Source organism: Emydura macquarii, unplaced genomic scaffold, assembly GCF_026122565.2.
Source record: "Emydura macquarii macquarii isolate MOO-44397 ecotype Brisbane River unplaced genomic scaffold, CSIRO-AGI_Emac_v2 contig_2676, whole genome shotgun sequence".
NCBI classification, from domain to species: Eukaryota; Metazoa; Chordata; order Testudines; family Chelidae; genus Emydura; species Emydura macquarii.
Genome location: NW_027132813.1, coordinates 49460280 through 49475881, shown reverse-complemented (window position 1 = coordinate 49475881; position 15602 = coordinate 49460280). Strand labels below are relative to the sequence as shown.

Below are 15602 nucleotides of genomic sequence, written 5' to 3'. Positions count from 1 at the left end.
GAGCGGCGGTTGTCGCCGTCTCGGCCGTGGGCACCTGCGCTGCGGCTCGTCACGGGCTTCCGCCCTCATCCAATATGGCGGGCCGGATCCCGCTTCCTCCCTCGGGCGGGTTAGCGCTGACTCGCCCTTCCAGCCGGCGCTGGCGGATGGGATGATGCTGCGCGGGGGGGGGGCAGCGGCAGCGGCGAGTCCTTGCCATGTGGGTTGGGCATCCTAGGCCCAGCCCGCTGCAGCCCTTCTGCACTGGGCCTGGCTCCCTCACAGAGCCACTTCGCCCCTGAGGGGGAGACCCCACGGCCAATGCACTCACCTCTGTCTGCCCCAGGGTGCCACCTCAGCATGTGCCCCTGTCCTGGCACGCCCCATCACCACGTCACCCCGGGGCGCAATGCCGTGGCCATCCCGTGCATGCCTCCTTCACCAGGACGCGTTAAAACAAGCCGCGCCTGCCTGAACAGGCCCTTGTCTCATGTCAAAACACTTGTCCCCGCCTTGTACCAAAGCACCCGCAGATGGCATCAAACTGTTGCCCTACAAATCACCCCCTGGCCCTGAAACTGAGCAGGGGACCCATGAGACCTGGTGTGGCCCAAACAAATTCAGCACCAACCCACAAACGCCAACACACAGTGATGTACAGTGCGTCTCCAGGAGACTCCGACACACGGGGGCCAACTCTTAAATTTGCACCCCCGTCCCCGTGGGGGAGGTGTCTGCGGGCCAATTTCCTGTTTTCCCCCATTCCCCCACCCATGCTGTAGGGGCGATGTGTGCAGCGGTGAGCGGGAGTGACGAGGCAGATGCCCTTGGGCCACCTGGCAGCGGGGTATGATGGTCTCTGCCCCGAATCCCCACTTTTGGCTGCCTAGCCTCTGCGCAGCCGGAGTCCCCGCAGCTCCCTCCTTACGCCCAGTGCAGGGACGGAGGGACCAGGAGGACACTTGCTCCCCCCGCAGTGGGAGCCCTTGGCTGCCAGCAGGCCCTGAACTGGGGTTGGCGTGGCCACCGTGGATGTTAAAGCCCAGTGGCCCCTGGCTGCCTGCGACAGCTGAGGGCAGCTCCTCCTCCAAGGGCCCAGCCAGCATTGATACACAGCATCTACACTGAAGTTTTGTTGCTCTAACTTTGCTGTAAAAAAACTCTATGCCTCTCGTTGACGTGGTTTTATTTTATTTATTCTGTCGCCAAAGCAGGGGAGTTTTGTTGGCGTGGGAGCACTGTAGTGTGCTGACCAAAAGCTGACTTTTGTCGAAAAAACTCTGTAGTAGACTAGACAAAGATTTTTTCCCACCATTGCTACCATTAGTGGCAGCAACATTGGGAGCCATAGTGTAGACGAGGCAGTGTGTCTGATGGTACTTTAAACACTGTGTCCTGTAGCCTTGATGTGAGCAGAGTTAGATTACCCAGTGCTGAGTACATTAGTCCTGTTGATAAAATGTATAGTCCATTACTTGACCACACTTTGGTTCATTATGAAATGTATTCAAGAGGCCAAATTACCAATGTCAGTCAGTTTTATTGCTATAAACCAGTAAGAATATAGTACAGGAAAAAGTTCTATATGATACCAGTCTCAGAGAAGCCATCTCATGCAGCGTTGTTACATTCACCTTATACAGAAGATGTGCTCCCCAAATTACACCTGTAAAGCCATCTTTTTATACTCTACCTATTTACCAGTCAAAGGTACTGTGTACAGCATCTGAAACTAGGTTAAGCCAATCAGCTTTCTACCTTCTTTTTCTGGTATTATGTTATACTGCTTATCTCTTTGTTCTGAACACATGCATTCCATATACCAAGGGGACGTGAAAGCACCCCCTTTAGTTTTGTACAGGGGTAAAACAGTCATATGTCTTGTCTTCTTCCAGTGGAACATTCCAGTATTGGCCTGTGAGAATAACTCCCATTCTGTTGCTGTGGTAAAGTATTCATCTGTCCTGGTCTTGACAGCTTCCGTATTTGCTTAAGCCAAAAACTTACTTCAGTAAATGCAAGGAATTATGGAATACTTAGCATAAGTGAACAGGGTTATATAAAAAAGCATAGGTCAATTTAAGCTATATAACGGCTATTATATTTGTCCTTAATACTATTTATGCTTAGTGCATGTATGTTATTAATAATTATTATAATACTATATTTAGTCTGTTGTTAACTACCCAGTATATATTGGTCAACAGTCACCTGAAGCCCTGTCTCTGCTAGTACTCTCACCATTGCTTCCACAAGTGGAGCTGAAACAATGGTAGCAACAATGGGAAATTTGACTAACACACCCAGTGAAGATACCCCTAAGGCTATAGTAGTGTATTTGAAACATTTGCAGTACTTATAGTTACTCACACACACAAATCTTTAACTGAAAGTTCTCAATTATATTTCCTCACAAAATTGCAAATACTATAAAGCAAGGAAAGTATATGTTAAGGCAACATTCACACCTGTACAATAACAATCTGCCCACTGCCATCAATGGTATAGGTAGCTATACCATGAGGTAACACCGTCTCTAACGCATTCAGTTCAATTCAACTGAACTCAGTGCTCATATCAGAGAACTCAACATTACATTGCAACTTGCAACCTTAACTTTGACCTTCCAACCTATTCTATTTAATCATATAAAGACAATTATAATGGTTAAGGCAATCTTAGCATCTTCACAGACTGTACAGCAGACAGAGAACACAAAGTCGATTACATTCTCAAAATTCTTACCTTATCAAAAATACAAGTCTGGCTATATAATATATTTACACTATGACTTTCAAACATTATATCAGCTAACCAATACACACAGCTAAACAAAACCATACACAAATGTTATTGAAATGTATTGCATACACACACAGCTATATTGATAATATTGTCTTCTGAAAATAAAAATGAATAGCAATTTGCATTGCATTCGTGTCCGGGGATCCACTCTCATGCACCAGGATCCATTGTGCTAGGCAGTGTACAAACATCCAACAAAAAGATGGAAATAAATTTAACAAGAAGAACTCAGTGTAGTTCAAAAATGTGTCTCTTCACCCACAAAAGTTGGACCAATAAAAGATGTTACCTCACCCACCTTGTCTCTCTAATATCCTGGTACCGACATGGCTACAACAACACTGCAAACAAAATTAACAAGTAGCAGGTAAGGGTCTGTCTTGCATTGTGATTTTCAGATCTTTGATGTGTTGCTTTTGTCACTTACTAACTTGTTCTTTGGGGCTTCTAGACTAGCAAAGATGCCTCATTTCAGAGAGGAACAAATGACAACAACAACCACACTGCGAACAATTTTCTGTCAAGAAAACTACAACTCCCAAGATGCCTCCTTTCTGCCTCCATTCCCAGCCTCCCCATCTCCTCTTGGCTGGTGGATGTTGAACGGTGTTTCCGCTCTTTCTACATCTGGTCTACAGCAGAGCCATGTCCCAGGTGCAGCTGTCTCCCACTAAAGCTGTTATAGTGCCTGGAAATGGGGCAGGCGATGTAGAGAAATCCAACTGGTACGGATGGGTATGGAAAAGACTAAGGCAGGTGAGACATGGCCAAGACACAAGGTTTGATCTGACCGTATTTATTTACTCTCCTCCCCACCTCCACCCTGGTTCAGGCACCTGGTTTCTTTTCTTAGTCAAGCTATCTGCCTCCAATCTCTGCCCCCCGTGAGGTTTTGCATATATATTCCCTTGCTTTAAATCCACGGCTGGCAAGCAGGAGGGGGACTGGGGAAGGGTGTAGGTAGAACATCTGCAGTGAAGCAGGGTGACCAGTGTACTGATTTTATAGGGACAATCCCGATATTTGGAGATTTTTCTTATATAAGTGCCTATTACCCCCCACCCTCCTCCAATCCCCTGCCCTGGTTTTTCACACTTGCTATCTGGTCACCCTAAGAGAGAGATTAGCATTAGGGTTAATATTGTTTGTCTTACCCTAATAAAGTTCCTTATTCAGTATTAGAAGTAAGTGACTTTTTCTGTGATTTTTGTCTCATAGACTTTAAGGTCAGAAGGGACCAATATGATCATCTAGTCTGACCTCCTGCACACCGCAGGCCACAGAACCTCACCCACCCACTCCTGTAATAGACCCCTACCCTATGATTGAGTTACTGAAGTCCTCAAATCATGGTTTAAAGATTTCAATGTACAGAGAATGTACAGCAAGTGACCTGTGCCCCATGCTACAGAAGAAGGCAAAAAAAAAAAAAAAAATCCCAGGCCTCTGCCAATCTGCCCTGGAAAATTCTTGCCTGGCCCCAGATATGGTGATCAATTAAACCCTGAGCATATGGGCAAAACTCACCAGCCAGACACCCAAGAAATAATTCTCAGTAGTAACTCACAATCCACCCCATCATATGACACTTCTTATTCCTCCTCCCTCTCAACACCCCCCCCCCCCCATTGGTTTGTCACAGCTCCCCTTCAGGGGAAGACCTAGCACACTGAACTGGGAAGGGGCTGCATGAAGGATGTAGTGTATGATACTTTAAGTTTGAGAACCTCTGTCCTATAGGGACTCTTGCTGGTCTAGTTTGATGATAGCCTGGTTCCCTGTAATTCCATTTGAGTATTTCTATTATGAAGTTCAGCCACTTGACATCATTCGGAGGAGAAAATTAGCACAGAAATAAGGAATCACTCTTAGTGAGAGGCAAGCACAAGAAAGTGGTGATTGGTTACCAAAAGGAGAACCCCAAGAGGTATGTTTCAGAAAGATTGCCGGTAATTAAAATGAGGAATATTCGTAGAATCAGTAATCTCTCTCAGACCAGGGAAAACTTTTAAATTGCTCTCCCTAGCATGGTATAATAATTTGCAGTGTTTACAGTGCTTTACATTTTCTAAGCACTCTGTAAATACTAGCTACTCAGTCTTCTCCAGGTCTCTATCGTTCCTCAGTGAACCCCAAGTGTTTAACCTTTCAATCTGACACACTGCAGCAAGGCCCATCTTTATAACCATGAAGACCTAGTAGAGGAAAGTGAGCAGTGCAATAGTTTACTTGTTAAGGGACTACACGACCTCTGACAGCACAATCATTGGTCTTCTCCACACAGATACCTGGTTTCCAGTGCTTACTTCGAAATATGCCTGACCCAGGTAAGCCTGTTTTTTCTTGTCCCCTTATTTTGCCTTATCCCGTTCTCAATATTCCTACCATGAATCTGAGCCTGCACTATCTGAGGCTGTGTTTATACTGACGGCGACAAATTCGCCGCTGCCAAATCAATCTTTCTGGATCGATTGAGCGGTCAGTATAGACCTGCTTAATTGAGCAGGAAGTCGACTGAGTAAATCCACCCCCTCGAGAAGCACAGTGCAAACAGCGCGCAGAAGGGAAGCAGAGCAGTCGACGTGAGTTACGCAAACTACTCTACGTAGTTTGCGTAACTCCCATTGACTGCCGCCGAATCGCGAGGTAAGTGTAAACCAGCCCTCAGTGGCTGTCTTCATGTGTGAGTTGTTGCTGCACCCCTAGCCCACTATGAAATCCACCATGCTTAGCTTAACTGCCCCAGTGCTTTACTGGGGAGAGGCTTGGGATGCTCATCTGAACGCTACGTGCCCCTGCCGTGATGCAGACCATTTCTTGTGCACAGACAGTCCATGCAAGCCCCAGAGTTTCCACAGGCCCCTGGATGAGCTGGGGCACACGATGAAGCTCGGGGTGGAAGTATTCATGAAGGCTGATGTTCCAGATTGCTGTTTCTGCCAGTAGTTCTAGACAAATAGTCTCTGTTTCAGCCCCATTTCCAGCAGACTGGTGTCCACGGCACCATGGCACCACAAACATCACCAGAGGACCGGTCTCCTTGTTGGCAGTCTTAGCCAAGAGGCCAAAGCCTGCACCTTGGAGGTTAAACCACTCACTGACCCTTCCACCGAGCACCTGCAGCTCCATGCGAAGTCACCTCCGTGGGGCAGCGTGGTTGGAATTTGCACAGCTGCAGTGTATACTTTACGCATTCTGGGGATAAACAGAGGCCTTTGGTCTCCAGGGCTGCTAATCAAACCCCTTTCATAAGCACTGAATGCACTGAGAATGAAATAAAGAGAGAGAACATCCTTGAGAGAGACGCACACAGAGCATGCTAGCCAGGGGGAAGCTCATTCTTTGCCCCAGATAGGAAACGCAAAACAATTGAGTCTCTTCTCTGAAAATCAGTTACAGCTCGAGAGAGCCTCTGGCTGCCATTCATGGAATCAGAACTCCATTGTGATGAGCGGACTATCATTATTGGACACAGTTCTGGCGCTGCTGCTGCTATGAGGTACAGTACGGGGGACATTGCGCGCAGCTTCATGTTTTGCAGTCTAATGTGTTCAAGCCTATTTAAGCTAATGATCCCAATTCTGCTCCACTTGAGATCAAGGGCAAAACTGCCCCCTGGCTTCAGTAGGAGTCAAATCTTTTTAATGGGATTAGTACCATGTATAAGGGACTCAGGATTTGGCTCTGTATTGGACCTCTTCTCTGCCATTGAATACAGCTGCTCTGAATTGGACATGTAGCGATGTGGACAGAATGCCACCCCCAGTTACATCTAATGTAATAGTTCGGGTAGTATGGTGTTACATGATCCATCTGAAAATCCTTCAGTGACTCGCCTGTAGCTGTAACCTGTCTAAATCTTTGCTTAAAGGACATTGTAAAGTCCTGCCATCAGATTCAATCATTCACTCTTCTGTCTTGGTGTTCCCTGCTTCTCATTCTCCTTTAGATGTAAAATCAATCTGGATTTTTTTCATGTTCTTAAATGACAGATTAGAAGGTAAAATGCATCTCCCAGAGATGGTTGTGAGCGCTTGGCAAACCGCTTAAAATGACAGGAACAGCATGTTGTACCACAGGCTTGGTCACTTGGCTCCTGTTTTTCTCAGGTATGCAGAAACTCACCAGGTGTATGCAATTATTTTAGTGTCTGCTTACACTTCCGACTTGGGGGATGAGAATGAAAGAGAGAGCGGTAAGTTGATCTCATTTGACCTCTATGTGTGGTATTCTCTTGAACCAATTAAATTAACTACATAATTTGAAAGGGGAGTCCTGTCCTTTCAAATACTACTGTTGCTAAACTTGAGGCAACTTGCTTGACACTGGGAAGTCAGAAATCTCTTCGGAGTGTGTTTCAAGCCCCTGTAAAATCGGTGACTGCTCCCAGTTCGCATCTGGTCCCAAGAAGAAATGTGTTTGCATTAGAAATTTACAAGAAAGTTAAACAGGACGTTGAAGATACTGTAGTGAGATTAGATTCAGTTCCATGATGATGTCTTTGTGCCCTTCAGGATACTTTAACCGACCTTGGCAATGGGAGAAGATCAAAGCTAACTGCCATCACATTGTGCAGTTTGGTTCCACGGACGATCCTTTTCTTCCATGGAGTGAGCAGCAGGAAGTGGCTAAGGGGCTTGCAGCAGAACTACACAAATACACAAACAGGGGCCATTTTCAGAACACTGAATTCAGTGAGCTAGTCAGCGTGGTCGAGGGAATGCTTGACGAGGCTGCTTAAAACAGGGCCTTCTCCTTCTGTATTTCCTCACTTTGGGAGCAGGGGGTGCAGACTGCATTTCCTACCAGCAGAGATCTAGAGCACTCGCAGTCACAAAACATGATCAAGACCATGGACCACATGAGCAAAGCTTGACTCATCAGCTTGCCTGTTCTCAGGCAGCAGGCTAAGCCCCCATGCTGCCCAGGAACTCAGCAAGAACTGAGCGTTCATGTAAAGGTTACAGGTGCTAGGAAAGTGCAAGGAAATACGAGAAGAAAATAAAATAGGAACGAGAACAGCTAATCCAAGGGCTAGGTGCACACTGTATGGGAAGTCCTCCCTCCTGCTTTAAGGACCAGAGCCAATACCTGTTGAAGTCAATGGGTGTCTTTCCATTAATGCCAATGGGCTTTGGGTCAGGTCCGACTATAGCGTAGTGATCTTACTTCCATGTGAGTGCTTCCCCAGTTCAGTTTTATGTATCTCGTAGGAGCTACCCATTCTTTTGCCCTGTCTTTTTTGCATTAATGAGATTCAGTATTTCAAGGATGATGATGATGATTGTTGGCATACTTTAAAAAAAAAAAATCAAAGCCGTTGCAATCTCACAATAACATGGCTTTTCTTACACAAAACATGTAACTCTTTGAAGGAGTTTAGGTTGTTACATGTGTCTTTTCCAATACCTGTGGCTCAAGAAATGAACATAGATCCACAGATTTTAAGGCCAGAAGGGACCATTATGATCACCTAGTCTCACTTCCTGCAGAACACAAGCCAAAGAACCTCACCCACTAACACCCTGGCCTGGTGTGCCTTTAAAGGGACATCTGCATTATCTCTGTCAGCTCTGCTCTTCAATTTTATTTTTTCAAATAAACTATTGACAGGTGAGTCTGAAAACTGGCAATATAACTAAGCAGCTGCAACTCCCATTAAAGTCAATGAAGTGATGTTAGTCACACAGTCCTATTGCTCCAGACCAGACACTACTAATGCTGGTAATTAAATTTGTAGCATAGGATTTTAGGAAAAAAAAATCACAGGCTGGGCAAGAAAAAGGGCAAGGGATAAAAACCTCCGATATTGCTTTGTACTTAAAATAGTCTCCTTTTCTATTTGTTATGCAAATAGCTTGACCCCTGTCATCGTGCAACAATACTGTCCTATACTGTAGGTCCCTCTTGCTTTTAAAAAGTACATTCATCCACTGGAGTTTTGGGAAGATCAGTTCGAGTTGTGAGGGCATTCTTTCCGGTTACCCATTTATTACTTTTCCAGCTCCACAAGACAAACAGGGATGTGTTTGAGGTGTTGTTGCCAGGGACGTGGTTTGTCTTGCTGCATACGGAACAAAACAAACATTTATTAAACACTTTAAAAGCAACAAACATGTTAAACATTTTAAATAAATATGATCAAATGAATGTGTGTATCACTGTCTGTAATTCCCTCTGTGTGTGTGTGTCACATTCATATTCCTCTAAAAATGGTTTTCAAAGGGAATAACCCTTGCTTGACTGTTTCTCAGAGGCTGTCAATTCCCCTTGGTGAGGAAGAATCATTTTGAGGTGTTAGCTCTCAGGCCCTGATGTTAAAGTCTCACCCTGTCCCCTCTTAAACCAGGATACACGCATACAATTATTTAGAGCGTAAGCTTTTTGGGTAGGTTTGCACAGGATTAAAAGACCCATGGCACCGCTTCAGCTGGCTCGGATCTGCTGATTTGGGCTCGTGGGACTCAGGTGGTGGGACTAATAATTGCTGTGTAAACATTTGGGCTTGAGCTGATGCCCAGGCTCTGGGACCACTCCCCCATAGAGTCTCAGGGCTCAGGCAAGCCCTAACATCTTGACCAGGGCCAGCCGTGAGTGTTTAGTTGCTCTATAGACATACGCTTTCAGGCCAGGGCCGTCCTTTTGTTCTATATTTGTACAGTGCCTAGCACAACAGTGTGGGTCCTGGTGTGCAGTACAAATTATTAACAACAACAGAAGAGGGATAAAAGAAGCGCAGTGTATGAGAAAATGCTGCTCTGCCTCCCGGCTGAATGGCAGCTCGGTTGCTGGAAAGCCACAAACAAAGTAATGGCCCAAGACTCAGTCAGACACTCCAGGATCTGGCTTTACTCCTCTGCTCTGAGAAATGTTTGGCTGATCTACATTTAATTTCCTCTGACCAATCTGGGGGAGAAAATCTTTTCCACTGAGATTGGGCCACCCAGGACATCTCTGAGCTTGGAGAACTAGCCCCAAAGTCTTGCAAGGTCAGAGCTGTGCTGACAAAAAAAAATGAGATGGAGGAGGAAGGAATAAGACGGGTGCAAACTGACATGCTGGGAGGGGGTACCAAGAAACTTAGAGCATCCCCGTGGCAATAGTGATATCACTGGCTTCCCTTTCTTTGTCTGATCCCATCATAATATCCATTTCAGGGTCAGGAAGAAAGGCTAAAGCAAAAGCCCCAGGTCCCAGCATGGGTGGCAGTATGATGATCACAATGGAGAGAATGGTCCCTGGACGGATGGCACCGCCTGCCACATTGAGCTATGTGCATTTCCCAGCACGCTCCAGAAATGCCCAGAAGGGTTAGGAAGCTTGTCTCATCTAAATGATCCAATCAGAGCAAACGTTTGATGGTCCGTGTACAAACTTTGCCTCGTCTTACAAAGATGAGCCTGGTATCATGCGTGTGTAGCCTCACAAAATGCCTGATCCCTGTAGTTACTGGTTCTTTTCACTCAAACGCCCTTCACATCACATCATTTCTTTGACTCCGCTCTGTGCTTCTTTTCAATGAGAACTTTAACATCAGAACCACGCAGCTTGTCAAAATGACTTGCTTGCCATTTTTTCACCCACTTCAAAATTTCAGCTCAGGGTAGGGTACAGCATCACAGATGGTTTTATTGATCTCATGTCACCCCTGGAGGCGCTTCTCCACCGTTATCCTTGCGCATGCCTGGTGTCTAGCAGAAATAACAAGGGCAGGTGTCTGTAGTGGGGAATGAGCCCCCTGCAGTAGCACTGGTCATTAGACGGAGTGCCGTCTCACTGTCAGAATGGAGACGTCCAGCACAGATGCCACGGTGTCAATAATTTGATTTGCAGATTGGTCCAGCACATCCCAGTCATTTTAATACCCGGGCCCTGTCCAGGCTCTGTCCTAAGGCAGCTCGAATTGCCACGTGGACAGCCTCTTCAAATGAGGATGTGACTTTTCTTTTAAGAGCTTCATGTCTTGCTTCCCCCCACCCGCTGCAGAAATCTTGGCTCTGACAAACCTCTGCTCCTGCTGATAAGGAAATGGATAGAAATAGACCTTGAAGTAGAAAGCGGGGGGAAAGGAGTGAGAGATGGTTTTAAAAGAATAATTTGGGAGGATACAGCTCCAGTAAAATTAAAACAACACTAATCCATACATTTCCCAAACATCCTCCATCTCTGTTCTGGGCTTTGTCCCTGATGACATCATTTTAGCAATAGCCAGCTGTTCTGATTTTTCTTATAGATTGTAAACTTTTTGGGGCAGGAACTATCTTCTTGTTCTGTGTTTGTACAACACTTAGCGCAATGGGGTCATGGTTCATGACTGGGACTTCAAGGCACTATGAGAATACAAATAACAATCTTCTTAAGATAGGACCCTAAGATCCACCCTATTATCCAAAGGGAAGACATTGGATATAAATACAGGACTACCCAGACTGGGCAGCAGATGGTGCTATAGGAGCAGCAGATAAACATAACTAGCTGTTGACTGTTTCCAGTCAAATGTAACTGAATGAAAAAAGGCCGTGAGCCATAGGGAAAGTGGTTTCACTATCAGAGATCCAGGTATATCAAACTGATACAGTCTGCACCCTTTGGACTTTTATAAGGAAGGGGTGTCACTGGTAGGCAGTGTTAAAGAGCACCTGTTAGCTCTGTGCTATCAGTATGTGCTGCACAACCTAGCTCCAACTGCAGTTAATTTTTCTACCAGGAACTAAAGCAGATCGTGTGTTTGATTTCCCACATGAGAACAGTACTGGGATGTGACTATCATCTCAGCGTGCGTTTGGACTGTTCGTTTCAGATCTATGGCCTGCTTTTATAGGGCCACCTGGCCAATAAATTTCTGATGTTTGAACTTCAGCCTCTTGAATGAGGAATTGAAGTATAGCGAACCTCCAGGTCTGCGATAGTTAAGGTTGAGACAAGCTTTCTGCTTAAAGCTTGACTTTTCTAACTGCTCTAAAATCAGCACAGTTACTCGGCTAGATAAAGGATTCAGGAACACAGTCTGCTCAGACAGTTTTTCTTTGGAGGCTACCCAGGTTCCCTCTCCGCTCTGCTGAATGGAAGCACAGCCACACATTTCCACACTGGAGTGCGTCTTCTCAGTCAGGCATAAGAAACTGAAGGCATTCGAAAAAGAATACTGCCGACATTGGTTTTGTATTTACCGTCTCTCATTAGACTCCAGCAGTGGATGCAACATGAACCATGTTCAGAAAGGCCCAAATGATAGAAAAGTGTGTTCCTCATTTGTTTACCGAAACACATTTGTGCTACACCCAGCGGGAGTTTTATTTTTGAGACAGAAGGAGTAAAATAAAATTAGTAGCACCCAAGGGTTCCCATGAGAATCAGGGCCCCATTGTGTGAGGCACTCTAGAGACACAGGTAGACAGGTACCAACTTGAAATGCTTCATAAACCGGTTCTTCATTGGCAATGACTTCCAAAATACATTTGTTTACTGGGAGGTCTCGCTTTCATTTCCAGTGCTGTCCATCCATAATACAGCACACGTAACAAGAATATGCTGAAATTTCAGTTTTTGGTACTTGTTATTTCCCTGCAAACCAGTTTCTAGCTCTAGTCTGAAAAAAGGGCTACCTTGCTAGTTACATTGCAGGAGCCCTGCTTACGGAGCAGGACCCCACTGGTCATTCACAATCTACCTTGTCTACTCAGATTATAAACTGTCCAAGGCCAAGACAAAGGGCTACAGAGAGGTGAGATAACTTGCACAAGCACACATAGCAGAAGTGATGAGCTAGAAGTCATGAGACCCCCGTTTTATGCTTCCCCCTTCATTGCCCTATCCACTAGATCTCATTGTGCTAGTCGCTGCACAAACAAACAAAAAGATAGTCCCTGCTTTGTACTTTAATGCTAATGATCTTTCTTTGATTAGACAATGGATCCTCAAGCATAGTTTAGAGTAGCTCAGGTTTACTGAATTAGCATTCCTGTTATTCTGTCAACACCTTTGTGTGCCTAGCTAGTTTAATCTCTTTTTGCGTCTTGGCCTTTCTAATTTTGTCCTTACTTGCATGTGTGAGTTTTTTATATTCATCCTTTGTCATTTGACCTAGTTTCCACTTTTTCTATGACTCTGAGTTTCAGGTCATTGACTGGTGAAGCCAGCTGGCCTCTTACCATACTTCCCATCTTTCCTATGCATTGGGATAGTTTGCTCTTGTGCCCTTAATAATGTGTCTTTAAGAAATTACCAACTCTCCTGAACTCTTTTTTCCCTTAGACTTGTTTCCCACAGGATCTTACCTACCAATTTTCTGAGTTTGCTAAAGTCTGCCTTCTTGAAATCCACTCTCTTTATTCTGCTGTTTTCCCTTCAGTCATTTCCTGATCACTTTTACCCAAGCTGCTTTCCACTTTCAAATTCTCAACCACTTTCTCCTTATTTGTCAGAATCAAATCTAGAACAGCTCCTCCCCTACTTGCTTTCTCCATCTACTGTAATAAAAATTGTCTCCCATGCATTCCAAGAACTTCTCGGATAATCTGTGCCCTGCTGTCTTATTTTCCCAACAGATGTCTGGGTAGCTGAAGACCCCCCACCATCAAGTCATGTGCTTTGGAGCATTTTGTCAGTTGTTTAAAAAAAGCCTCATCCACCTCTTCTTCCTGGTTAGGTGCTCTATAGTAGGCCCCTAGAATGACATCACCCTGGTTGGTTTTTGGTTTTTTTTAAAACCTTTTATCGTGACCCAGACACTTTCAGTAGGTCTGCCTCCCACTTCTATCTCGACCTCACTGCAAGTGCTTTGCATATCTTTGATAGACAAGGTACCTCCTCCCTTTTTTCCCTGCCTGTCCTTCCCAAACATGCTGTACTCTTCTATGCCAATATTCCAGTCATGTGAATTATCCCAGCAAATTTCAGTGATACCATGTCATAATTGTTATTATTCACTAGTATTTCTAGTTCTTTCTTAGTCCCCATACTTCTTGCATTAGTACACAAATCTTTCAAATATTCATTAGATTTCCCCTCTATATTCCCTCTAGACCGGTGGTTCCCAACCTTTGGCCCCCGGGGGCTTTCAAAGTGGCCCGCGACTCCCCTCCCGCTGGCTGCAGAAGGGAGCTGTTACCTAAGGATCTAAGTGGAACACGTTTCTGCAGGGCTAAAAGACCAGTGCAGGCTGGCCCCTCCCCCTGGCTGTAGCAGGGGGCAGGGTAAAGTGCTCCACCTGGGTCCCTAGGTGCTGGGATGCCTGCTGGAGCCAGAGAGAGGAGAGCACTGATCCTTCATCCCCTTGGCTCCAGAAGGGAGCCACTGCCTAGAGACCCAGTTGGAGCACACAGGGCTACAGGACCCATGCGGTTTCGCTGCTGCAGCCAGGGAGACAGGAGATCAGCAAGGAGGCAGCCTCCTCGCTGAACTCCTTCCATCTGGCTGCAGTGGGGAGAGAGAGGGGAGCCCTGCTGGCAGAGACTGGTGGCCCTTCGGGGTTGTAAAAATGTTATCTGTGGCCCTCGAGCCAAAGTTGGGAACCACTGGTCTAGACTCTCCTTTGTCCCAGCTGTGATTGCTCATGTTCTTCCCAGCTTCCAACCTTTCACCCAGGTCCCTAATTATGGACTTACCTGTGGGCTTTTGTCTGCTGCCCCATTAGATTAGCCAGTCTGCATCCAAAGGTCCTCTTCTCTTTCCTTGATAGGTGGACCCCATCTTTACTCAGCAGTGCTCAGAACCGCATCCTGTAGTTGAGGAAGCCAAAGTCCGCCGGACGACACCATCTGTGCAGCCATGCATTCACTTCCAGGATGTGAATGTCTCTGCTTGGGCCCCTCCCCTTGACTGAAAGGATTGATGAGACCACCACCTGCACCCCCATCTTCACGTAAATATCAGAAGTAAAACAATCATTATAACATCTCTAAGCTAGAAAAATTTCTTTACTGAATAGCTGGCCAATTGTGGGTATTCCATGGCTCTTCCAATCTTTGGTTTGTGATTTGGGTTAAGATCTGGATCACTTGTAATGGGTGTCACTGGTGAAGGAAAAGAGTTTTTCTTATTTCTAGTTCCATCCCAATCCCATAGAGGTTTTTGGTAAAGAATGTGGATAAATTTCTGAAGGATGTGATTTTATATTAATCCATGGTAGCCTAGCAAAGTGAAAAACACTCTCCTACATGTGAGACTCAACTGTGGGGATTTTTTAAAATCTCACTCGGTCATTCTATTCAAAGACTTTGCCTTATGTCTCAATTATGTGATTTAGTACCCAGAATGCACTGACAAAGATTAACAAATTCTCTTTCTGGCTGTTTGTTGAGTGAAATGAAAATCTTAAATGACCCTCTTTCGGGGTACCCACCCAGCCAGGTTCTATTGTAGAATCATGGGGTTAGAAAGGACCCTATTATTCTACAATAGTCCCCACAAGGGTCATCTAGTCTAACCCTCTGCCAAGATGCGGGATTTGTTGGGTCTAAACTATGCAAGACAGATGGCTATCCAGCTCCTTTTGAAAACCTCCAGTGAAGAAGTTTCCACAGCCTCCCGAGGCAGTCTGTTCCATTGTCTTACTGTAATAGAAGTAATGAAGAAAACAAAGACCAACTATACCTGATGCTATTCAAATAGCGTTTTATTTATAACGACACTAGAGGATGAGAAGGAAGGATCAATGAGCAATGCTTGCCCATGTGCTCAGGACCTTTGTTGTGCAACATTTTCCTTCTCCAATTGGACTTTTGTTATTACAGAAGTAAGGTGTTGCCTTTAGGACTGCGCTCTCCGCTCAGCATTACTGCACTGCAAGATTTTCTGTTGCACCACAGCCAGTTTGT

At 45.4% G+C, this 15602-nt stretch overlaps 1 protein-coding gene across 1 annotated transcript; it reads left to right on the top strand.

The window, feature by feature from the left end:
* Positions 1-3419: 3419 nt before the first annotated feature.
* On the top strand, positions 3420-8934 carry RBBP9 (RB binding protein 9, serine hydrolase). The gene is made up of 5 exons (XM_067564693.1): positions 3420-3540; positions 5069-5111; positions 6178-6283; positions 6894-6979; positions 7299-8934. The coding sequence occupies exons 1-5, from the start codon at positions 3430-3432 to the stop codon at positions 7523-7525; spliced, it is 573 nt and encodes a 190-aa protein (XP_067420794.1). The 5' UTR covers positions 3420-3429; the 3' UTR covers positions 7526-8934.
* The last annotated feature ends 6668 nt before the right edge of the window (positions 8935-15602 follow it).